At 70.0% G+C, this 23,938-nt stretch overlaps 1 protein-coding gene across 1 annotated transcript in view; it reads right to left on the bottom strand.

Moving 5' to 3' along the window:
- Positions 1 to 1,365: 1,365 nt before the first annotated feature.
- The window catches only part of SND1 (staphylococcal nuclease and tudor domain containing 1), a gene marked incomplete at both ends in the record, with an annotated part of 84,617 nt that continues 62,044 nt past the window's right edge, over positions 1,366 to 23,938 (bottom strand). Inside the window, 4 exons of the mRNA XM_082013824.1 lie at positions 1,366 to 1,478; positions 1,893 to 2,034; positions 8,309 to 8,381; positions 13,580 to 13,690. Coding sequence (XP_081869950.1) covers positions 1,366 to 1,478; positions 1,893 to 2,034; positions 8,309 to 8,381; positions 13,580 to 13,690 — 439 coding nt within the window. The remainder of the gene's footprint in view (positions 1,479 to 1,892; positions 2,035 to 8,308; positions 8,382 to 13,579; positions 13,691 to 23,938) is intronic.

Here is a 23,938-nt window from a genome sequence, read left to right as displayed (position 1 = left end):
GAGGAGGACGGGGCACGCCGGGCTGCCGCCGCCAGCACCGGGAACCGCGGCTGCTCCTTCCCCGCTCCCGTGAAGCGGCCGCTCGACGTCGGCGAAGGGGATCCCGCCCCAGCCGCAGCCGAACGCGGGGCCCGAAATCGGGGAGAGCATCTCCGGTGTGCCAGCGGGACCCCGGGACGCCGCCGGGACGGCGCTCCGCCACCGGCTCCTCTCGCGGGGAGCGCCCGGAGGAGCCGGCGGGATTTTCGCGTACGAAACGCGGCCGAACCCAGCGGCAGCCTTTTTAAACCAGAAACACTTAAATACATCTAAATTCCTCCTCCCGAGCACGTGGGAGTTTTATCACTTCTTAAAATTTTAATGTCTCAGTCGCAGGCAAGGGGGGAGCCTCGTTTCCCCGTCTTTTGCAGCTGACTTTAGGAACGGTTAATTATAAATAAGATTGTGACTATTTATACGCACCAGCACGCGGAGAGGGACAGGTTTAGGACGCGCTTCCCACGCGGCAGGAGCCAGCCTGGAGCTGCTCGTGCTCCGGCCGGCCACGGGGACGGGCTGTCCCCAGGCCAGAGCGTCGCCCTCCGGTCACCGCGGGGTGACGGGGGGGTTACTGGTGGGACTGGGGTCCCTGGCCAGGCGGCCGGAGCGAGCGGTCCACCGGCACCGGAGCTCAGGACCCGCACCTTTGGGTGCAACAGGAAAGGGCTCTGGGGCGCGAGGGGCCGGGCGCTGCTCGCCAGAGCGAGCGGGTGAAGGGGGGGACCGTGGCATCGCCCCCGGTCGCCCTGGGGCGGCGGCTCGAGCCGCGCTCCGGGAGCATCACCGGGACCAGGCGCGGTGCTTCCCGCTCCCCAAAGCCCTCGGCGCTCCCCAGCCGGCTGCCGGTGGCCTTGGGGGGCGGCGAAGGGTGGGTCCGGGACGAGCGGGCGCAGGCAGCGCAGGCGGGTCGCCCCTTCCGTGCCGCACGCTGGCTTTGCCAGCTCACGCACCCTTCCCTGGCTCCGGGCGGCCAAAAACTCCGTCCCGGCCCCCAGGATAAATATTCCTTCAGTGGGAGCGGCAAGAGCTGCCGCTCACGGAAACCTCCATGTTTTCATCCCCATATAAGATCTATTTATACGCTTATTGAATTTTTCATAACCAAGTTGTGAACGATCGGCGTTCAGGGTCATCCTTTATACGCGGTTATCGCCATAGAAACGGGAGCGCGAGATGAGCCGCCCCGCGTCCTCCCCCACCGAGGGATCCGGCAGCGCCGGCGGAGGCTCTGCGAGCCGCCGCTCTCACTGGCGACGTCCGGACTTTCCCCGTCCCGGCGCACCGCCGGGTGACACCTTGGCAGCGTCTGCCCGTCCCGCTGCCAGCCTAGAGGGTCGTGACGCTCCTGCCGCACTCGGCTCCAAGGCGAAGCCGCGGCTGAAAGAGGCACCGCAGGTGGGCTTGGTTTGGTGGAGGCAGTTCTTCGGTTTTTGTAGGACCTACCGAAACGACCGCCGTGCGCGTGCAGGGATGCGCAGCCTCCTCCCCGCGGGCGAGCCCCGGGGGTGACGCACCCGGGGCGCCCGCCGGCACCTCCGGCAGCCCAGCCCATCCCCGGGGTCCCGGGCCCGCAGCCCAACCACCTCCTCCCCCGTCGCCGCGACGCGCCTGGGGTTCGCCGCCTGCTCCCCGTTTTTGGTGCGGAAGGGCCCCCTCCGCCGGCCCCCCCGCTGTCGCTGCCCCTCGGAGCTCCCCAGCTCAGTTAACCCCCGCCGAGGTCACCCCTCGGCAGCACCGGCGTTAACTTCGCCCGCGGCCCCGGGGGCGAGGGAGGACCGCGCGCCCAAGCGGGGCGAGGACCCCCCCTCGAAGCAGGCGGCGGGGCCGGAGCCGGCGCGCGGCCGGGGGCTCACCTGCGAGCAGGAAGGTGATGAGGCAGGTTTCCTTCGGCATGAAGAGCTTCAGGCGGGAGCCGCTGAAGACGTACTCCACCACGGCCTCGGAGCGGCCGGCGCGCTGCAGGAAGGGCAGGAACTGCTTCGCCTTCTGGGTGTCCTGGCGGGGGGATAAAGCGGGGGGTCAGGGTGCGGGGTGCCGGGGCACCGCCTGCCCCCCCCGACGCGCGGGGACCCGCCGGCTCCCCGCCGTCCCGCGGGGTGGGGACGGCGGCTGCCGCTTGCCGCGGGCTCGGTGCCCGGCGCGGCCGCGCCTGCCCGGTGCCAGCTGGGGAGGGGCGCGGGACGCGGGCAGGGATCCCACTTCTCCCGGCTCGGGATGGACCGCGCACCCCACATCTGCACCCACGTCCCCGGGGCGCGGGCTCTGACTGCTCCGGCACAGCGACGGCTGCCTGGGTGCAGGCAGGAGCAGGCAGGAGCAGGCAGGAGCAGGCAGGCCTGATCCTGCCCCATCCCTCCCCTCCATAACGGCGCAGCCCAGGCCCCCCCTTTCCCGGGACCCCCCCTCTGCGCGCCGCCCGCCCCCTTCCCAGCAGCAAGCTGCCGCGTATAAATTCAGCCACGTTCGTTAATGAAAACTTAACGAGCTGCCAAGTAGCTCAGGAGGCCGGGGCCGGTGTGCCGGCGTCCCGCGGCGCAGAGCGGCGCCCGCACCCCAGCCACCGGCACCGCGAGCGTCGCCGTCTCTGCAAGGGGCCGGCGCAGCACCCGCGTGCCGGCAGACGCGACACCGAGCGCCGAAACCCTTCTGCACCGCGCAGCCGGGGAACCCCAGACCCCCGCGCCCGCCTCAGCCCACCGGCACGGCGGCCGGCTTCAGCGCGGCGGCCTCAGCCGGCACCTCTGCGTGCCGCCTGTCCCAGGGGCAAAAGGCTCCGTGCCACGAGCTCCCAATGTATTTGCCCGAGGAATGTATTTGCTCCCAAAAAGGCAGCCAGGTGGCTTTTTGTCCCGCTCCGGCCTTGATTTAGACAAACGGGCCACGGAGGGAGCGTGCCGCGGCCGAAACCGGGCGCCCCTCGGCGGGACGGGCTCCCCTGGGCAGCGGCCGGAGCAGGGCTTCATAACTTGACGAAGCCGAGTGCAACCCGCCGGCAACCCGAGGGCAGCGGCGTGGGGAGCGCAGGGGCTCGCCGGGGGCGCGGGCGAGCGGGGGCGGCTGTAAATCCTGGCGCCGAGGCTGGGAGCCGGGGCGGGAGGGGGAAGGCGCCGGCACCTGCGGGCAGAGGAGACGGAGCCGCGTCCAGAGCAGGCTGTAAGATGGCAGCGGCAGAAGAGGCAAACCTCCCCGGGGACGGGGGAGCCGCGGCACGAGCGTCGGGAGCCGGAGGAGCAGGAGCCGCGCGGCTCTGCCCGCGGCTCCGGCGGGTGTCGGTGCTGGCGGCACACGCGGCTCGCAGAACGGCAGGAGCAAGGGGCCGGTGTTTGTGCGTCCCCGGTTTAATCCGCTTCGGCGCAGCGAGCAGCTGCTCGCTCGCTCACGCGTGCCAGCCAAAGCCGCCGGCTGCGCGGAGCCGGCCCGTGCCGCGGCGGCAGCGGCCTCCGGTGCTGCCGGTCTGCAACCTGGAGCTGCTGCACGCACCGAGCGGGCACAGATCTCGGCGGTCCCCGGGGGCCAGAACTGCCATCCTCCGGCTTCGACACGGGAAAAGACACCGTCATCTGCCGCGCCGGTGCTTCGGCATCTTTCTCCCAGAGCCTGGGGGGGGGGTGCCAAAAAGCTCGGGGCGGCAGCGTGCCCGCCCAGCGGCGTGGCCCCGCCGGCTCCCCGGCCACGCGCCGACGCTTGAGCAGCACCTTCGTGCCGACGTCTCCCAGCTCCCTCCGGCCGCGAAGGGGTCCCAGGCACCCCCCCCCCAGCACCCCAGCCGAAGACCCGCTGGCATCCTGCTGCACGGCTCCGGGCGCGCGCGGCGCCGGACGGCGCGTCGCCACGCGCGCAGAACGCGGCCGGGGAGGTTTTTTTAGCAGCTGTGCGGTCGAGGAGTTAATCCAACACGTGTAAGTGCAAACCGCACGCAAAGAAAACCCACGTTACCGACGCTAACCACTCCGGTCTAACATATGCAAATCTAAACCGGGAGCCGCTAATGAAGGCTACTAATTAGCGGTAATCACTATACAGTCACGATTTGATTAGCTTAAGGGAAAAAAAAAGCTGCCAAAGGAGCCCGCCGTGGGGTGGGCTTCCCTGCTCCGGCCCAAGAGCGGGTGATGGGGAAGCCCCCCGGCCCCCCCGGCGCGGGCGGTGGAGGCAGCGAGGAAGAGCTCGGTGCCGAAGACCGGCCCGGCGAGCTGGCTGCCACCAGCACCAAAAGGAGGCGGCGGCGGCGGTCGAAGGTGCTGGAGAATGACCTTAAAAACCCGCCGGGATTTGCACAAGGCGAAGCGGCTCTTCCGCAAGAGGGGCAGAGTCGTGCCGGCGCCCGCCGGCACCACGGAGGGGTGAGCGGAGAGCAGCAGCTCCGGCGTGGCGAGGCCCGCCGGCAGCCCGGCGCGGCACGGGTGGATTTCCGCCCGCTCCCCGGCGGCCCGTTAGGGCAGGTCGGCCCGGGGCTCCGGCGGGGAAGGCGGAGGGGAGCCGCGCTGCCGGGAGGATGCGCCGGGCGGCTTCGCTGGGGTACGGGACCCCCACGTGCATCCTTCCCTCGCACCGAGGCGTCTCCCCTCACGCCGTCCCCGCCGACCGGAGCAGCGGGACGCGCGGCAGCACCAATACCCGCTGTGCGCGTCCCACACCTGCCGCCACGGTCCCGTCCCCGTCCCCGTCCCCGCGCAGACCTCGCGGCTGCTGCGCAGCAGCAGAACCTCCCGCCTCTCCCCCGGCAGTGGCGAGCGCCGCGCTGGAGCCCCATCCAAGCCAGCTGGGCTCCCCTGGGACGGCACGCGCCTGGCATCACCCGCCGAGGGGCCGGCGGCTGCGGTGCCGAGGGGCCGGCGGCTGCGGTGCCGAGTGGCCAGCAGGACGAGGAAGGGGCAAGGGGAGCCGGTGCCAGCGGAGGGGATGGCTGTGCCGGTGCCAGGAGCGATTGCTGGGTGTGGATTTTGGGAGCGCTCAGCGTGGCTCCCCGGCACGGGTCTGAGCCATCGTGCCAGCCCGGCACGCGGGTGCCCGACTACACGGCGGGTGGCCGTGGGGACGGCGGCAGCTGGCGCAGAGCGCTTGCAGAGGCTGCCGGCCGCGGGTGCTGCGGTTCGCCGGGGACGGAGGTGAGGAGCTCCCAGCCCTGCTTCCCCCGGCTCTGCTCTCCGGGGCCGGCGACCCCCTGCTCCTCCGGCTCGGCACGCGACAGCGACGTCCCAACCGCCCCGCGAGCAGCCTGGGACCGGCAAACAGCCCCCCGCCCGCTCCGAGCCGGCTGCAGGAGCCGGCCCGGCAGCCTCTGGCGGGGCCGTGGCCCCGGGAGCGCGGCAGAGCGCCGGCTCTGCGGTGGGTGCGTGTAGAGGCGGGCCCCGGCTCGGGATGCCGCAGCCCGCCCGGTGTGTGCCGTCCAGGGGATGTCGTCGGACGCGCCCGCACCGGGACACGGCGACGGAGGCTCTCGGGTCTGCCGCAGGCGGAGGAGCGCGCGCCGGCGGCTGAGGGGGCATCACTGGATAAATTCAGACGGGGAAGGAGTCGCGGGGGATCTCTGCCGCGCTGGCGTCTGCCCCGGCCCGGCTGCGCCGAGCCCTGGCTCTCACCTTCAGCGCCGGCAGGAGTCGTCCCCCGCCGCCGAGCTGGCAGCTCAGGCTCCTTCCGCTCTCCCTGGGGAGAAAGAGGCGCTTCCAGGGCACGACCCACCCGCCCTACTCCGTGCGCCCGCCTCGGGGGGTGCCAACCCCCCGGCACTCCCATCCCACGCCATTTCAGGGCCCCCCAGTTCTCGGTGGACCAGGGCACCCCACCGCGGTGCTGCCGGCTCTGCCCGCCCCGCTCCCTGCCCGCCCCTCCCGCCCGGGCGGTATCACCCCCATTACTATTACTTTAACACTTCCAGCGTTCAATTAGCTGGGAATTGAAGGAAAATTATGCATAAATACAGCGAGGAAAAAAATATCATCGTAACTTCACTTTTATGTGAAGCTCTGCCAATTATGCAAAATTATTCAAGGACTTTTCACAAGGACAGGAGCCTTTCCGGCGGCCGGGGCGCCGCGCGCTTGCCTGCGCTCCCATGCCGGCGCGCGCGCTAACGGGAGAAGCGAGCTAGCGTGGATTTGTATCGCTGCTGCACCTCCCTCTTCGCTTTTTTCTCTTTTTTTTTGAGGAGGGGCGGAGGAATTTTTCTCGCCTGCAGCATCTCCACGAGTCCATGAGGAGGGATGCCGGTTCCCTTGGCAGCTGCCGGCACGCAGGGAACGGCTGCCGTGGGCAGGGGGAGGATGGGGACGGGACCGGGGCGGCCTTGGGGCGCTGGAGAGGAGGGGGACGCTCCTGGGACCCCAGGGCATCAGCCATCGGACGGCCCAAACCAAAGGGAAGGGACATTTCCCAGCAGGAGCTGGGGGGGGACACACAGGAGTCTGCGCCGGAGCCGGGAAAACCAGGCTGAATCCTGTATTTGAGCTAATCCCCAACTTCTGCCGGTTGCCGAGCCAGCCGGGAAGCTCCGGAATGGGGAGGCAGGGTAAGGCAGGGCTGGGGGCCAGCAGCTTGACAGCGCAGGGACAGCGATGCTGGCCCAGGGACAAGGACACAGTGACGGCGTCACGGCGGCGGACAGCACAGGTCGTCATCCATGGGCGAGGGGTGCGCCGAAGCCACCCCATGGGACGCACCGGCACGGGTCAGGGTCGGGCTGGCACCGAGGGTCCTGCGCCCGCCCTGTCACCGCGTCCTGAAAGGTCGCATCGCACCAAGCGGATCTGGCAGCGGCACGGTGGCGGCGGCACGGCGGCGGCGGCACGGCAATGCCTCTGCATCGCTGGCAAGTCCTGCCGTTGGGGTCACCGGCACCCCAATATATCACCTTCCCCCCCAGCCCTGCCTGGCTCACGCTTCCCATCCCGGCGCAGTGCCGGAGAGGCTCCAGTTTGGTGCCGGCGAGCCAGGACCGACAACCGGGAGGGACAGCAGAACGCGGGGGATCGCGATGCTCAGCCTCCCAGCACCCCGAACCCCGCGGGACCCCGGGCGCGGGCCCTCGCCGAGCCCGGCGCGTGCGCGGGCGGCGGGAGGAGCGCGCCGACGCTAATTCACATTGAATTATTTTGGCAGTGGCAAAGCACCCGCTGTCAGTTCGGCGCGCGCCCGCATTCATCACGCCGCACAACTGCTGACACGCGGCTAACTAAGGCCGGGATCAATTTACAGAAAACTATTAAAGATTAACAAATCTTCATAAAAGCCGCGATGCATTAGCCTAATTTTGTTTGCAGGGGCCCTCCTCCTCCCATCCGGCTGCCACCCTTTCGCTCGCTGCTCTGATTGAGTTACGGGGGCTCCTAGCGAGCCCGGCGGCAGCACGGCCCCGGCGCAGGGACGCTGCCGGGACCGGGGCCGGGGGGCTCGGAGCAGCGACGTCCCCGCATCCCGGCACCGCCGCTTTGCCTCAGCCTCTGCGGCACCGGCGCCAGCACGTGGCTCTCAGAAGCCGAGAAGGCAGCCGAGCCCCGGGGAGCCGGCAGCTCTGCCGCGGGGGCGTCCCCAGCACCCCTCACGGTGCCCTCCCCGGCAGGGACCCCACGAGGGCTTTGCCCGGGGGGGACGAGACGTCTCCATCTCACGAGAGCAGCGCACACCGCTGCGGACCCCGGCCATGAAAAGTGGGGCGGGAGGCTTGTGCGGGCAGGAATTTGGGTTCCCGGGACAGAGCTCCGTCCCCCCGGGAGACGAAGGACCTTCTCGAGAGCCGGGGCATCAAACCGAGGACGGACGCACGGACGCAGCTCCCACCTGCCGGTTTATGAATGCGCCCGGCACGGCCGCGGCAGCCCTGCGCGGCAAAACCCCGCGGCACCGCGGGGTCCCCTTCGTCGCTGATGCTCGGGGCGATGCCGGCGCAAGGCACGCGGTGAGACCGCCCCAGGGAAGAGAAATCCCCGGCAGAAATCTGATTTCACCCCTTCGGGGTGCGCCGGGGGTGACAGACAGCTTCTGCGGTGGCACCTGGGGGGCCACCAGCCCCGGCAGAGGGGGTCGGGCTGCCCTACGCCCAGCCGGCTGTCCCGGCTCCTCCGGCAGATGCCGACAGAGGCGGTGGGCGGGCGCCGTGCCTGCAGAGTTCCTGCACATCCCACGTGCCACGAGCGGGACCACGGGCCACGCGGGAGCGCCGGCACCCAGCACCTCCCCGGCTCTGCTCCACGCGCCCCACCCTGGCGAACAACCTGGGACTCGGTACAGCCGGTGCAGCCGCTGCCCACGCCGCGCGCCGGAAGGTCCTTACCCCGGAGATGTCGGCCACCCGGTGAATCGGCACCTCCTTCTTGCTGTGCAGCCCTTTGCCGTTCTTGATGGCCCTGCAAAAGAGAGGTGGCACGAGCCGTCAGCGCCCGCTGCGGCGGCTGGCAGGGCGGGCATTGCCCCCCGCGCCCGCCCCGGGAGACACGGGCCGGCTCGTTAGCCCGCTAATGCCAATTACCGGCCTTCGGCCGCTCACCTGAGCTCAGCACGTACCTGATCAGAGGGACCGCCCGTCCCCGTTACCGAATTAAATGGCTTTGTTGCCCACACAAAGGGAGGGATCAACAGGAAGACGCAACATTAATACCCGTTTCTTTCAGCTCTTAAGCGCACGAAACATTTTAAATGCAAAATACGCGGCAAGCGCTCCGACCCTAACGGAGATAAGCTCCTGCCAGGTCAAAGTAATATCGAGACCATAGGGAGCCGGGGTGACGCAATACCGCGCGGGGAAGGCGCTTCACGGCTGAAAAACGAGCGGGTGCTCCAGACCCGATGCCGGACCTGGGCCTGCAGCACGGTGCCGCCTCAGCTGCCGGCTGCCGCGCCGGCTCCGCCCGGGGAGGAGGGTGCAGCACCGGCATGGGAGCAGCCTCCGGACCCGGCCGGAGGGGATTAGTGACACCGCTCTCCGGCGGAGCCGTGGCCATCGGCTCGGGGCCGAGCGCCGCAACCCCAAAGCAGAGCCCTGGGACCGCGGCGCCGCCGACCCTCACCCCCCGGCGCCCCGGCTGCGCCCGCGGCCGAGCGGCACGGGGAGAATCGGGGCGCACGCTGCCCCGGCCTCGGGCTCGCCGCCTCGGTGGGCGGGTGGCAAGGGCGGCCGCACCGGCGCCCCGGCAGCAGATTTATTTGGTTTGCATGCGGTTCACGGCTGGGCCGGCTTCTGGCCGGGCGCGGGAGGCAGCGGAAGCAGCGGCGGGTGAAAGGGCAGCACACGTTCGCTAGAGCTCCTTCCCCGGCAGCTTTCTCCTCGTCCAGCTTCCAAAGGCCGGGCTTATTTGCCAGGTGTTACCGGCGCAGAGCAGAAGCGAGCGCGGAGCCGCTGCCGCCCGCCCCGCACCGTGCCGGCGTGAGGGTGCTGTGCCGAGCCGGGGCGAGCTCCCGAGGCTGCGGCGAGCTCGCTGCCCGGTGTTTTTTGGGGTTTGTTTTTTTTCGGCCAGTCAGCAGCAGGGTGGCTAATCCAGCGGCTCAAGCGAGGCTGGAAACCAGGTCCCTGCCGGGCGTCTCCTGGAGGGTGCTGCGCCCACGGCTCGCCCGCGCCCGCAGCCGGGGCAGGCAGGGACGTCGGCTCATCCCACGGGGTGCCCGGCGCGAGGGACTTCCCCAGCGAAGCCAGCCCTGCTTTTTCGGCGCTGGCCCCGTCCCCAAGCGCCGCAGGACGTCCCCCGCCACAGGGCACGGCCGGCAGGCGCGCAGCCTCCGCGCAGCACCTTCTGTCCCCACGCTGCGCGACGCTCCGGTGATTCAAGCGACAAGCCGCCGCGCCCCACGGTGCCCCAAATCCACCCCTTCCCCACGGGCACAGGTCCTCGGGCTCCTGCAGCAGACTGGAAATGAAAGCTCCTCATTTTTCAATCCTGCCTAATAGCTGCTCCCGCGCACAAATTTGTTCCGAGTGGACCGTGATGATAATAAAAATACACGGGGAAAAATTCAAAGCCCCTACCAAGGCTTCGTGCAGCATTAAATTTGCTGAGCTGGATCATTCAAGGGGCTGTCTGGAAGAAGCCGACCCGTTAAATCAGCAACAGGATTTCTCCTTGCTCCCTCGCCCTCCTTTGAGATGCCCCTCCCCACTCGGCGCTGCACCCGCGGGTAAGTGGCTTGGCCAGAAAGAGCTTTTTTCCCCGGGAAAACAGCTCTTTCCCCAGGTTGAGAAGAAAGACAGAGTCAAACGAGTGCCGTAACGCCCGGCAGGCTGGAAACCACCGCACCGGCAGCCGGGGATGCTCGTCCTTGGCGCGGGGATGCCGGCGGTGCGACGGTCCCTCCCGGGACGAAGCCACCCCGTGCACGAGCTCCGTGTCCCCACAGTCGCCCCCGCCGGCTCCAGCGCTTCCCCTCCTCGCCGCAGGGTTTGCCACGGGGGAGCGGGACGAGGCAGCCGGCCCTGCGCGGCCGGGGCAGGCAGGGGCGCTGGCAGAGCCCAGGGCCGGAGCCGGCAGCGCTGCCGGCAGCAGGCTCACGGGGCGGCGCGGCATCGGCGCGTGGTCCCGGAGCAGCCCCTTGCTGGAAAGCGAGGCTGGGGGATGCAGGGAGGGCACGCGCCCGCTCCAGCATGAGCCGGTGGGGTGGGAAAACTAATCACCTCCTTTCTAAACCCCACATGGAGCCGGCACCGGCAGCCGAGTCCGGGCAGATCCGATCCGCCCTTTGCCGAAGAGCCGGGAAGGTTAAAGGGATTTTGCAAAGCCCAAGCAACGATCACCCAAACCGCTCCAAGCCCCCTCCACAGGCAGCTCCAGGCCCTGCGCCCCGATCCCACCCCAAACCTCCTGCTCCACGGCGCGGCCGAGCCGCCTCCGCTGCCAGCACAACCCCCTCCGCCGCGGGCAAGGGCGGCAGAGCTCGGGGCTGAACCGCAGCCCTGCGCCTGGGAGCCACCGGGGACATCCGAGCGTCCCCACGGCTGCGGCATCCGAGCACCCCGATATTCGGGACATCCGAGCATCCTGATTTTTGGGACAACCGAGCTCGAACCCCAGCCGCGCGCGGCTGCGGGCGCCGTCCACCGCGTCCGGCCCCGTGCGTCCCGGCGCCCGGTGGAGCATCGCCCCCGCCGGAGCGCTCCGAGACGCCGACGGATGCCGGGCACCCCCGCTTTCGAAAAGGCGCATCGCCATCGCCCGGCGGGGACGCCCCAAGCCATCCGCCGGCTGCCGATCCCGCGCCGTGCGGGCTGGGGGGGAAGGGGAGCGCGAGAGCCCGTGTATCAACCTTCCCCCTCAAAAGCGAGAGGCTTGCGGTAAAACCGAGCGCAGTCTGGCGCAGCGGGCTGGCAGAAACCACGCCGCAACCCCCTCAAAGCCGCTCTCCCCTGCCGCCGGCGCCGCGCCGCCAGCTGCTGCCGAACCTGCTGCCGAGGAGGAGCTGAAATCCCACCGCCCGGCCGTGCCCGGCCGTGCCGCCGCCTGCGGCGCAGCCGGAGCCGGGCCAGCACCCCGGGGAGCGCGGGAGCGGCGGGGGGGGGACGCAGCGCAGGGTGGGCGGCAGCCCAGCCGGAGGGGAGCGGGGCGGGGGGAGGAGAGGGGCACCCGCTGCCTTTCCCCGTGCGGCCATCCGGGGGGACGGGCCGCGGGACGAGGCCGCGGGGACACGCGGGGCGCGGGCGCAGCGCTCCGTGCGCAGACGCGGGGCGCGGAGCCGGCCCCGGTCCAGGCGGCACTGGGCTGCAAGCGGGGCTGAAGGACGCCGTCACCTCCGGCAGCGCGCCGGACCGTGCACAGCTGGATCGCACGTGCTTGGCCCGTGCACCCTGGACCACGCACAGCTGGACGGTGCACACCGGGACCACGCACAGCTGGACCACGCACAGCTGGACGGTGCACGCCCGGACCACGCACAGCTGGAGCACACACAGCTGGATGGTGCATGCCTGGACCACGCACAGCTGGACGGTGCACACCAGGACCATGCACAGCTGGAGCACACACAGCTGGATGGTGCATGCCCGGACCATGCACAGCTGGACGGTGCACACCAGGACCACGCACAGCTGGAGCACACACAGCTGGACGGTGCACACCGGGACCACGCACAGCTGGACGGTGCATGCCCGGACCATGCACAGCTGGAGCACACACAGCTGGATGGTGCATGCCCGGACCATGCACAGCTGGAGCACACACAGCTGGATGGTGCATGCCCGGACCATGCACAGCTGGACGGTGCACACCAGGACCACGCACAGCTGGAGCACACACAGCTGGATGGTGCATGCCTGGACCACGCACAGCTGGACAGTGCACACCAGGACCATGCACAGCTGGAGCACACACAGCTGGATGGTGCATGCCCGGACCACACACAGCTGGATGGTGCACACCGGGACCACGCACAGCTGGACGGTGCATGCCCGGACCATGCACAGCTGGAGCACACACAGCTGGATGGTGCATGCCCGGACCACGCACAGCCGGACGGTGCACACTGGGACCACGCACAGCTGGAGCAGGCACAGCTGGAGCAGGCACAGCTGGAGCAGGCACAGCTGGAGCACGCAGCCCAGCACAGCGACGCGGGAAGGCGGGCGCTGCCCGAGGAAGACAACGCTTTGTGCCTCCCTCCCACCCCAGCCACGCGCAAGCGCCGGCCGGCTGCAGGCACCGGCGCGACCTGCCCAGGTGCATCCCTGCCTGCCCGTGAGGTGCAGGCAGCGGAGCCGGCAGGGCTGCCCGGTCAGGCGGATAACGCGGCCCGTTTCCTCCCAGCTGGCAGAAGAGAAGGCAGGCAGCGCGCCCCTGCCTGCGTCAGCCCCTGCCTGCATCAGCCCCTGCCTGCATCAGCCCCTGCCTGCATCAGCCCCTGCCTGCATCAGCGCTTCCGCCGGCTGCGCCGAGGACACGGAGCGGGGAAGCATCCACGCGCGTTTTCCTCACCGCGATAACCCCAACCTAACTGCGGGAGGCCAGGACATGTCTCGAGTCCCTCGCGTCACGGGGTTTTCACGCCGTTACTCCCCCGGCAGACAGGCCGGGGCAGGAAGGCTGCGGCAGCGTTCTGCCGCGCTCGCCGCCGCGAGGAGCGGAGCGGGGCCTTTGAACCCCGACGTGATGCACGCAAGGGGCCCTGAGACTCCAACCAGCCTCCCGGGCGTTTCGCAAACGTCATCTGCCTTCAGCCGCTTACCGCCAGCTCCGGCGTCGACACGGAGAACCCGCCGCGCAGCGCGACGTTCCCCACCGACTCACGGCGCGCCTGGCCCTCCGCCAGCGCCGGGCCCGTCCGCGGCACCGGCGCCGCGCCGGCAGCGGGGGGGAGGCCGGGGAGGGGCGGCACACGCAGCCAGGCCCTGCTCCGGGAGGATTTTGGCTGCTGGGGGGGGTCAGGGCGGGCTGGAGATCGTGCAGCGCCGGGACCGCCCGCGGAGGGGAAAGGACGCTCACCCCGGCCAGGAGGGATGCGGGGCCCGGAGGCCACCCCGAGCCACGGCGACAGACGGACGGACGGACAGGGACACCGCGGGGGACGCGGCGCAGCCCCGCGCCTCCCCACGGCGGGGGGAGCAGCACCCCCCCGGCGCGGCACTCACCGAGCCTCCGCGGCCAAGAGCTCGTCGTAGTGCGAGGATCTCTGGTCGTCGTCCTGCCGGTAGCGGATGACGGTGGCCAGGCCCTTGCTCACCAGCGCTTCGGCGATGTTGCTGCAAGAGGGAAGAGCGGGGGCTCAGCACCGGTGGGAGGGCGAAGGGGCCCGTCCCGCCCGCCACCCACCGTAGCCGGACCCCGCGCGTCGTGCCGGACTCCGGCTGCGGAGGGGATCAGACCCGCCGCGGCGGGGAAGGGGAGGCTCCCACCCCGTCCCACGCCGCTGGCCGCGGGAAGGCGCTCGGAGCGGCGTCTCGCCGCTAACGGGGACCCCAGGGCACAGCCACGCATCAGCGCGCAGGACAGCCGCGGCGGGGTGCCCCGGCAGCACCCCGAGACCCCCATACCACCCCCAAAACCGGAGGGGCCGGCGCCCTCGGTCCACGGGAACCTCCTCCTTGGTTTTACTTTCCTATTGCTTTTTTGTCCCCGCCACCCCCTCATCAGCGCGGGGAGGTCGGTGCCGGCCGGGCTCGGGGGCCGGCTGCCAACGGGCGCCGCGTGCCGAGGCGGCGCGGTAAATTGGCTGCCATTACACTCCGCTGCTTTAAACAAATTCATAAATTCTACTTCGCTGAGCGCATCTGTAATTCTCCTCCAATTACACAGGCAGGGCACGGGCCGCTAACGCACTACCGAAAAAACGACGACGTCGTTTTTTATATATATATCTACGTATCGGGGGGCCTGATCCGTTGGCAAGCCCCGGGAGCACCCCTGCCCTGGACGGGGGGCAGGGCAGAGCCATCACCGGGAGCCGAAAATAGCCTGGGAGCAAGGGATAAAAAAAAAAAAGGATTCATAAACGAGGAAATAAGCTGCAGCAGGAGGCAGCTGCAGAGGCAGCGCTCCAAATGCCAAGCCGCCAGGAATAAGCACCTTCCGCTATTTTGGGCAGGAAGAGGAGGCTGTGCCGGGGGGGGCGAGCGCAGGGCTGGTGGCACCCGCGGCGTCCCAGCCCCCCGCCGCCGCGGTCTGCCCGCCGGGGGACGTCGCGCTTCGGGGCTGGGCAGAGCCGGGCGCGAGGCTCCGTCCCCGCGTCCCCGGCGCCGCGGGAGCGGCGGGGCGCAGCCCGACGGCACCGGGCAAGCGGTGACCCCGCTAGGGACGAGCCGCGGGGACGCCAGCCCCGCTCCCCGCGCACGAGTCCTGCCCGGCCGCGCTGCAGAGCCGCGGGGCGGCTCGGGGGCGAGGGGCAGCAGCACCCCGAGGACACACCGATCTGCAAGAGGCGCCCGTGGGCTCCCGCCCACCCAAGGGCGCTGGCAGGGGCAGACGTCCCCAGCAGCTCGGTGCCGGCCCGGCTCCGCCGGCGAGGACGACGTGCGCCGGCTGCCCCGTGCCGGGACGAGCGGCCGAAGCCGCTGCCGGAGCGAGCCCCCCGGGCGGGAGAGGACCGAGCTTTGGCTCGGGGACCGGGGGGGCGAGCCGCGCGCGGCACCATGCCACCGTGCCTCCCGCTCGCCGTCGCTCCTCTGCGCCGTCCCGCGGCCCCGAGCATCGCTCGGCGCACGAGCGGGGACAAGGCGCCGCGGGGAGACTTTTGCCCAACACGCACCGGGGCAGACGGCTGAGCAAACCTGAGGCCAGAGACCCTGGTGATGGGCACGCTGGGGAGAGCCGCCCACCCGGCCCCTGCCGCAGGGAACGCAGCCAGAAACGCCACCTCCACCCCACGCCCGTGCCGGGGAGCGGCGGCTGCACCCCCAGAGCAGCACAACTGCAGCATGTCCCCAGCCCAACCCACCACGGGGACAAGCCCCCAACGGCAACCGCCGCCGGCTCCGGGCAGGACGGCTCCTTCCCGTACGGTCACGGCCCACCCAGGCCAGCCTGGGACACCCCTTCGTGTCCCCCGCCCCGCAGCTCGGCCGCGCTCCGGCCCTGAGGGGGTTGCCATGCTCGTGCCGGGGCGGATCGGGGCTGGGGGTCCCACCAACCCCCCGCTTTGCAGCCTGCAGAGGAGACGCCCAGTCCCGGCGTTTGCTCCCGCCGCGCTGCCGGGCCCTAAAGGAGCGGCGACGGGCTGGGGCTGCGCACGGGGAGGGCGGCCGCGCTCCCCCCGGCTTTTCGGTCCCCAGCGAGCTCTGCAAGGGGGGACGGAGGAATCCGGCGCAAACACCGATTCGGACCCCAAAGGTGCCGGTCCCAGCCGCCGCCCCCCCAAGGATCAGGCGGGGTGCAGGAGGCGCCCGGCCGGGGGGACCCTTCCTCGGCACCAGCATCACCCCCTCCCCGGGGGCTGCGCTCCCAGCGCGGGGCCACCGAACCTCCGCTCCCGCTCCGCCGCAGCCCGTCTCCGATTAAGGTTTCGGAGACGACGCTCCCGTGGCTGGCAGGGACCGAGAGCAAAGCGGGGGGTGCCGGGGGCCGCAGGGGGGCCGCGGCGCCCGGCTGCCTCGGGTTCCCGGCCCCGAGCAGCCGCGCCGGGAGCCCACCCGGCGCCAGCACCGGCACCGCCAGCCATTCCCCCCAGCAAGCGCTTCTGCTCCTCCAGGGAGCCCTCCGCCCTCCGCAAAGGAGAACCAGCCTAACAAGGGGTTACCTAACCCCCCGGGCCCCCCGCCTGCCCAGGGCGCCCAGGCCCCTTCCTTCCCCCGGGCAGTGGGTCCCGCAGCCCCCGCCCAGCTCCCCCCCGCGTCCGTGCTCCTCCAAGGAGAAGAAAAAGCCGCCTCCATCCCAGGAACGCCATGCCGCAGCGGGTCCTGGGCAGGCACGGGGGATGCCGCGGGACCCCCGTCCCCTCCTCCTTAACCCGAGCGCCCAAACGGGTCTGGCAGGGCCAGAGGCACCCCAGCCTTGCGGGGTGACGGGGAGGAGAGAAGCCGCCTGCACCCCACGCGTGGGGCGAGGGCACCCTCCTGTGCTGTGCAGTGGGGATGGGGAGGACAGACCCCACGGGACCTGTCCCCAAAGGGCCATCAGTCCCCCCACCGATGCACCCGCCCAGCCCACAGCCCTGCATCCCGCTCCGCATCCCAGCCATGTCCCACTCCCCATCCCAGCCATGTCCCACTCCCCATCCCAGCCGCATCCCGCTCCGCATCCCAGCCATGTCCCACTCCCCATCCCAGCCACGTCCCGCTCCCCATCCCAGCCATGTCCCACTCCCCATCCCAGCCGCGTCCCGCTCCCCGTCCCAGCCATGTCCCACTCCCCATCCCAGCCGCATCCCGCTCCCCATCCCAGCCACGTCCCGCTCCCCATCCCAGTCGTCCATGCCCACCCCTGCCCCATCCCCAGCGCTTTAATCCCCTCCGCTCAGAGCAGATAAGCAGCCACCCCCGACACTAGACTCCCGAAGTATCCAATACGCATGAAATCACAGTTTTCATCATTTCCACCGGTCAAAGGGCAGCAAGTATTAAATCCCAGAATCCCGGGATTAACGGAAGGGTCATTAAAAATCTAACGCTAAGCCACCTCTGCAACCAGAGCTCCGGGTGAGCCTGCGATAGATCACAGCCCGGTTAGAAGGAAACAAATCCCAATTTCGGCGCGGGAGAGCCGAGCCTCTGAACGGGGAGAGCCGCGCACGCCGCGGGGAGGGCGGCGGAGGCACCGGGCTCTGCCCCTTCGGCCACCCCTCCTCCTCCTCACCGGGGCGGACGGCAGCGTATCGGGGTGATGCCGACGGGGCTTTATTTGGGATGTTTGGCTAAATTATGCAAGGATGAGGTTTTTAAGCAGCAGTATGTAAACCTGTGCGATTTCTAACCAAACCTGCCAGCCCGAAGCAAAGGGGCCAGGGCAGCCGGCGCCGCTGCCGCCCCGGGGCTCGCCCGCCGCAGAGCTTTCCCACCTCCACTGCGTCCGCGCCCCGGCAGCGCGGCCAGCCGTCGCGAGGGAGCGGAGGCGAGCGGAAGCGGCGGCCCTGCGCCTCTCTGAACCCTCGTGGGGTGCTCCACGAGCCTCTCCTGGCACGGGAGCAGGCGCCGGCGAGGTAAGAGCGGGAGCTTCTCCTCCTCCCTGGGTTCCACACGCGATCGGTGCCTGCCGGCGGCCGCACAGCAGGGGCCAGGAGACCCCCTCGCCGCCCCGGTCTGCGCCCGGCGGCGGCGGAGCGGCGCAGTGGCTTGCTCTGATCTGGCCAAGGAGCTCGCGCCGAGCGCACGCACAGCGCCCGGGCTGGAGGCAGCCGCGGCGGAGGCTGGAAACGGTGCTAGGTCTGCTCGGCCGCTGCGGGCAGGGAATGGGGCCGGTCTCGGAAGCGGGAACGGCTCAGCCTGGACGCGGCGGCTGCCTGCAAGAGCTGGCGGTGCTTTGGGGAGAGCCCCGAGGAGGACGGGGAGCTCCCCACGGCCCTTCCCACCCGGCAGCGCTCCAGCCCCGTCCACCCAGGCTGTGCCGCTCTCAGCAGCTGCAGCCAGAGAACCACAGGACGGTGCTTCGCCGGTGCTGAGCACAACGTCCTTCAGCCCCTCGGCGCAGCCAGACCCAGCCCCGGTACTGCCTCACTCCGTCTCAGCACCGGCGCCCGCAGAAGGCACTTCAGTCCCGAGGGACCCCCGGCGTGTCCGGGAGCAAACCCCTGACCGCAGCGTCCGGCCGCCTCCTGCACCGCGCTGCCCGCAGGAGCGACAGTACCGGGGAGAAATCTCCTCCCCAGGACCGACGGCATCGCACCCAAGTCGGGGGGCTGGGGCACAGCGGCGCACGGCTGCACCGCGTAAGGCCACGAGCGGCTTAACTCCAAGTTCCCGAGCTTGCCGCCACCCCGCTCCCCGCCCAGCCGGGTCCCTGCCGGCACCCTGCCGGCACCCAGCCAGCGCCAGGGCAGGCGCCGAGCTCTGCCAGCCCTCAGCCAGCCACCGGCAGCCTCGCAAAGCTCATCCCCGGGCCACGGCTGGCGGCGGACGCCTCCTCCCCGTAGGAGGGAGCAGCTCGCACAGCAGCAGCGCAATCTGGTCCCTTTCCAGCGGCTCGGGCGGCACAAACCTACACAGCTCCTGGGCGCGAGCCCAGCTTTACCCTGGCGCCGCGGCCCACGCGGGTAGCTCGCCGCGCACGTGGCTCCGCTGCGAACAGCGAAGCGCTGGCAGCCGGTCCCCGCTCCAGCCCCGCGGGACGCCGGCGAGGTACGTGCCCCGTGCCGTGCCGCCGGCACGCCTGGCGATGAAGCCAGCCTGGGCTTGCGGCCGCCCCTCGCCCCGAAAAGCCAGGCTGGCTTTCCTGGTGGAGGGGGGCGCAGGCATCCCGTGCCTTGTGGCTGCCACCCACCCCGGGGACGGCGTGGAGCACCGGCATCACCTGGCATCAGCCTCCCGCCCACCCCTCTGCTTTGCAACGGCATTTACCCCCCCGGCCCCCGCCGGGCCCTCTCCCCATCGCTCACCGGGTCCTTTCCCGACGTCTGCGCCGGCGCACGGGAGCACTTCGCAAAGGTCGGGATCATCACCCGGCTTTTTGGGTCAGGAGAGGGACGTGGGGAGGGACTGCAGCCCCGTGCCCACCCGCCAGCTGCAACCATCCCTCCACCCTGCCCCGCCGTCCCGGTGCTTCGGTGAGCCGAGCACAGCGAACAGCCCCGGGACTGCATCAGGCAGCGAAAGCCCTACAGCCCCCAGAGCTCCCCCCGCTCGGAGCATCGCCTCCGGGCACGGCTCCGGCGCCAAACGCCCCCAGGGGCTCAGGTCGTCCTCACAGGGCTGCAGCGAGAGCCCGTGCTGCACCCCGCGGCGGGCGGCTGTCCCCCGGCACCCTGATGCCAGCAGCTCCCTGCCCACCCCTGCCAGCACCGAGACCTCCCACCCGTGGCTGGGGACCTGTGTGGCCACGGTGCTGCAAAGCCTCCAAGCACCGGGATGGCGGAGCCGCCGGAGCGGGTCGGAGCGCCTCGCCCAGCTTTGATCCCGGCTCTGAGCAGCTTCCTCGGATGCTGCTACTTCATTCCTGGAAAGGGGAGTGAAAAAGTGTCCCCTTGTCACCCTCCCGGGGCCACTGGGGAGGCTGGATGCTCTGAGAGCAGCTGCTGGAGCTTGCAGAGCCGTGCCAGCACCCCGGCACCACCAGTGACCCCAGCCACGAAATCCTGCGCCGTGCCGGCACGCCGGCACCACCAGCGACCCCAGCCACGAAATCCTGCGCCGTGCCGGCACCCCGGCACCACCAGCGACCCCAGCCACAAAATCCTGTGCCGTGCCGTGCCAGCACCCTGGCACCACCAGCGACCCCAGCCACGAAATCCTGCGCTGTGCCGGCACGCCGGCACCACCAGCAACCCCAGCCACGAAATCCTGCGCCGTGCCGGCACCCTGGCACCACCAGCGACCCCAGCCACGAAATCCTGCGCCGTGCCGGCACCCTGGCACCACCAGCGACCCCAGCCACGAAATCCTGTGCCGTGCCGGCACCCCGGCACCACCAGCGACCCCAGCCACGAAATCCTGCTTCTCCCAAGTGCAAAGAAAAACCCCAGGGCTGCAAATCCCGGGAGAACCCCGAATTGTTTCCAGTTGAGCTTTTCAAGCTGAGAAATCCAGCACTGCCTGGGGAGGGGCTGATCCTGGGCACTCAGCTGGGTGCTGGGCACCCAGGGGAGCACAGCGGGTGCACTGAGGAGGGTCCGGGGTGACCGGTTCGGCTGCAGCGCGCCCGCTGCACCCGCAGCGATCCCCCCCCGCTTCCAGCAAGAGGACGAGGGAGCGGGGCGCGGGGGTGACGGCTTCAAGAAGGAATTTCCTGACCGGGAACCGCACGCCACGCTCCAGCCCCGCGCCCCGCTCCTCTCCCCACGGCCCCTGCCCGGGGGGCACCCGCCCCCCCCCCGCCTCAAATACAAGCATCTGGGGCGAGGAGCTGGAGCTGCTGCGCGCAGGGAAGATGCATCCCCCAGTTAAGCCCAGATTAAAGAATGGGAATATGAAAACGCAGATGAAAAGCTCTTTGCTGTGGAAAAAATCTTATTAGGCCGTGAAATACAGTTTTTGCCACTTAAAGGACGGCGGAGTGAAAAACGGCTATTTGCAAGCTGCCCCCCTTCCCCCCCCTTCCCCGGCGACCCCGAAACGCATTTCACAGTTTTGGCCCCCAAAAATCCAAAAAGGAAGTTTTTCACCACCGAAACCTCTCTGGCTCTCGCTGCCTGGCGCTGCCAAAGCCAGCCCCGCGCAAGGCCCCCGCCCCGCGCCCGGAGCTGGCACCACCAAAACTCGCCGTTTGTGCCCAATTAGCCCCAAAATGCAGCACCCCGGTACCCCCACCCCCCGGCGTGGATTTACAGCCCAAGGCTTGCCTTGAATTTGTTGTGAGCGACTTTTAGCCGCCTTTTCTGCCAAAACATGTGCAGTCGCGTGTTTGCATCGCGGCAGCCTCCGCAACCCCCCGGGGAAGGGCTGCGGGGACGAGCCCCCCCGACCAAGCCCCATCCCCGGGGCACCGGACGGATCCAGCCCCCCCCAGGCCCCCTAAACAGGAGGGCTGTCGGTAAGGGACCCCTTGCTGCTCGGCCAAGGGGGTCCGGGGCCGCCCCGAGGGACGTCCCCGCAGCAGCGGCCGGCTCCTGCCGCGCCGCCGCACGGGCTCCCGGCAGCCGGAGGAGAGCCGCCGCTTCCCCACGATCTGATTTCGCAGCCGCCCGTCAGGCGAGGGGAGCGGAGGGAGCCGGACGCGCCGGTCACGGCAGCGTGCCCCGGCGCTGCCGGCCCCGCCGCGCCGGCCCGCGCCTCCGCGCCCGCAGCCCGACTCGAAGACGGGCCCCCCGGCTCCCCCTCCTGCATCCCACCGTGTCCCCCGGGAGGGAGCCGGGGTCTCGGCAGCCTCCCGGGGGGCACCGGGCCCTGCAGCCGGGCACCCTGGGGCTCCCACCCCACAGCCAGCACCCACCGTGCCCGCTGCCCACGAGCCGACGGGTGCTGCTGGGTGCCCGGGGATGCTGTTGGATGTGATGGGATGCTGTGGGATACTGTGGGGTGCTGCTGGATGTCACGGGATGCTGCTAGATGCTGGGGGATGGTGCTAAGATGCCATGGGATGCTGCGGAATGTTACGGGATGCCACAGGGTACCGTGGGATGCTGCTGGATGCCACGGGATAATGCGGGATGCTGTGGGATGCCACAGGATATTGTGGGATGCTGCAGGATGCCATGGGATGCTGTAGGGTTCTGTGGGATGCTGTGGGATGTCATGGGAGGCTGTGGGATACTGCAGGATGCTGCGGGATACGGCGGGATGCTGCGGGATGCTATGGGATGCTGTGGGATGTCACGGGAGGCTGTGGGAGGCTGTGGGATACTGTGAGGTGCTGCGGGATGCTATGGGATGCTGTGGGATGTCATGGGAGGCTGTGGGATAGTGCGGGATGCTGCGGGATGCTGCGGGATGCTATGGGATGCGGTGGGAGCCACAGGCTACTCACAGAGCAAAGGCTGGTGTGAACCCAGAGCCCCCACGTGCACCCGCTCCCGCTGGTCACAGCAGACCTGCCCCATTGTCCCTGGGTCCCTCTGCCACCACTTTGCGGGTGCCTCCACATTAACCGTGCCTGCGGCACATGGGCACCCTCCCAGCAGCACCCGTGGCAGGACGAGCCATCCCCGTGAGCCCAGACCGGCACAGGAGGCACCCGCGGGGCTGCCCATGTCCCGGTAGCTGCTTTCTCCGCCAGCCGCGGCCCCTTCGTCCCGTTTTCCATGTCAGCACGGCTTTGTTGTGACAGCCGAGCACAAACCTCCGACCCTACCTGTGCTCAGCAGGAAAACACGAGCCGGGAGCAGCGGTGCCGGCAGCTGACAAGGCACGCGGCGCGCCAGGCGCCGGCAGAGAGGGATGGGGAGGGCTGCGGCACGCGGGCGTTGGGCAGAGCCTTGCCCGGCAGCGGCACCGGCATTCCCCAGCCGGGGATCAAGCCGAAAACGCTGAAAAGCTGGAAGGGAGCAGCATGACGGACCCAGTGAGGGCGGCCGGCGCTGCCAGCTCGGAGCCCGTCTGCGGGAGACATCGAGTCAGGCGCCGCGGCCGGGGGTCAGGCAGGGATACGGGCAGGGGTACGGGCAGGTGAAGCTGGGTTTGTGCTCCAGCTTCTCACGTTTGCAGCGCAGCGGGACGCGTGGCGCGGGGTTTGCGCTGCGCTGGGAGCGGGGGCTGCCGGCACACCGGGCAGGAGAAGCTGCTGCCCTCCCCAAAGCCACCCCGCGCCCCGAGGGGAGCAGCTGCTGGGGGACGGGTCTCCGTCCCCCTCTGCCCACCGCAGCGTGGTGGTTATCCTCCTGCCACGCTCGGGGAGGGAGAGGTGCCACCCCGGGGGTGCAGCTGACAGCTGGCCCGGCTTCCCCCCGTGCAGCCGGGGCGGGCAGGGGGCTGCAGGACCACCGGCTGCCTGCGCCAAGAGCGACGACAGCCAGGCAGGAACCGGGGACGCGAAGGAGGCGGGCAGGAGCTAGCCCCCCGCCCGGGCTGCCCGCCCCAGCGAGCTGCCGGCGTGCGCAGCCTGCCAAGCAGGCTCAGCCCGGCCCGGATGCCGGGCGGACAAGCCGGGCTTTCTTCCCCGCGCCGTCCCCAGCGCGGCGCAGGCCAGACGGCACAGACCCTGCTCTGTTACGCCCAAGCCTTCGCCGCGGCTGTAGGCAGCCGGGAGCAAGGGGGCTGCCCCACACCGTGCCCCGGAGGCTTGCACGCCGCGGAGACGCTCCGGCGCAAGCTCCCGGCGCTCGCTCGGCTCGCTCCGCTGACGCCTGATTACGGCAATGAAGTCAACGTGAGCAGCGGCCCTGCAAATTCACATCAGGTTTCCTCCCGAAACAGGGATGCGACTCGGGAGCTATTTCAAAGCAATTTGCAGCCGGAGATGCTAAGAGAGGGCGGCAGCGCTCGGCAAGATGCTCCCGAGATGGGAAATCCTGCCCCTGCACCGCGCTGGGGACGGCAGAAGAGCTGCTGGGAGCCTCCCGGGGCCGGCAGCACCGCAGCCGCCGGGCACAGGGAGGGGCCGGTGGGTTTCGCGCCGCACGCTCCCCTCCTTGTGCAGCCGTGCTTCATCTGCCTACAAACAGCCCCAAAAACGCAGCGGCTGGGCTGTCCCTCCCGAAAACCCGGCAAGACACACTTGGCTGGAGAACTGGCTCCCCAGGGACGTGGTTCAAGCACCGCTGAATAAACTGGGTGGATTTAAAGCAAGCAGCACAGGAGAGCGGGGCTGCTCCGCTGGGCTCTCCTGCACCCGGCATCTCCATCCGGAAAAGCCCTTTAGGCTCCTGCGGCTGCGGCTTCGTCGCGGGAGCGGCATCGCGGCGAGGCCCGGCAGCGAGCGCGGAGCAGCCCCGGCCCCGGCCCGGGCAGGGCTGGATCTCCCCATGGAAATTAAAC

Source organism: Phaethon aethereus (assembly GCF_964289735.1).
Source record: "Phaethon aethereus genome assembly, chromosome: 1".
Taxonomy (NCBI): Eukaryota; Metazoa; Chordata; class Aves; order Phaethontiformes; family Phaethontidae; genus Phaethon; species Phaethon aethereus.
The sequence above is the reverse complement of the archived record's forward strand: the minus strand, read 5'-3'. Positions and strand labels throughout refer to the sequence as shown.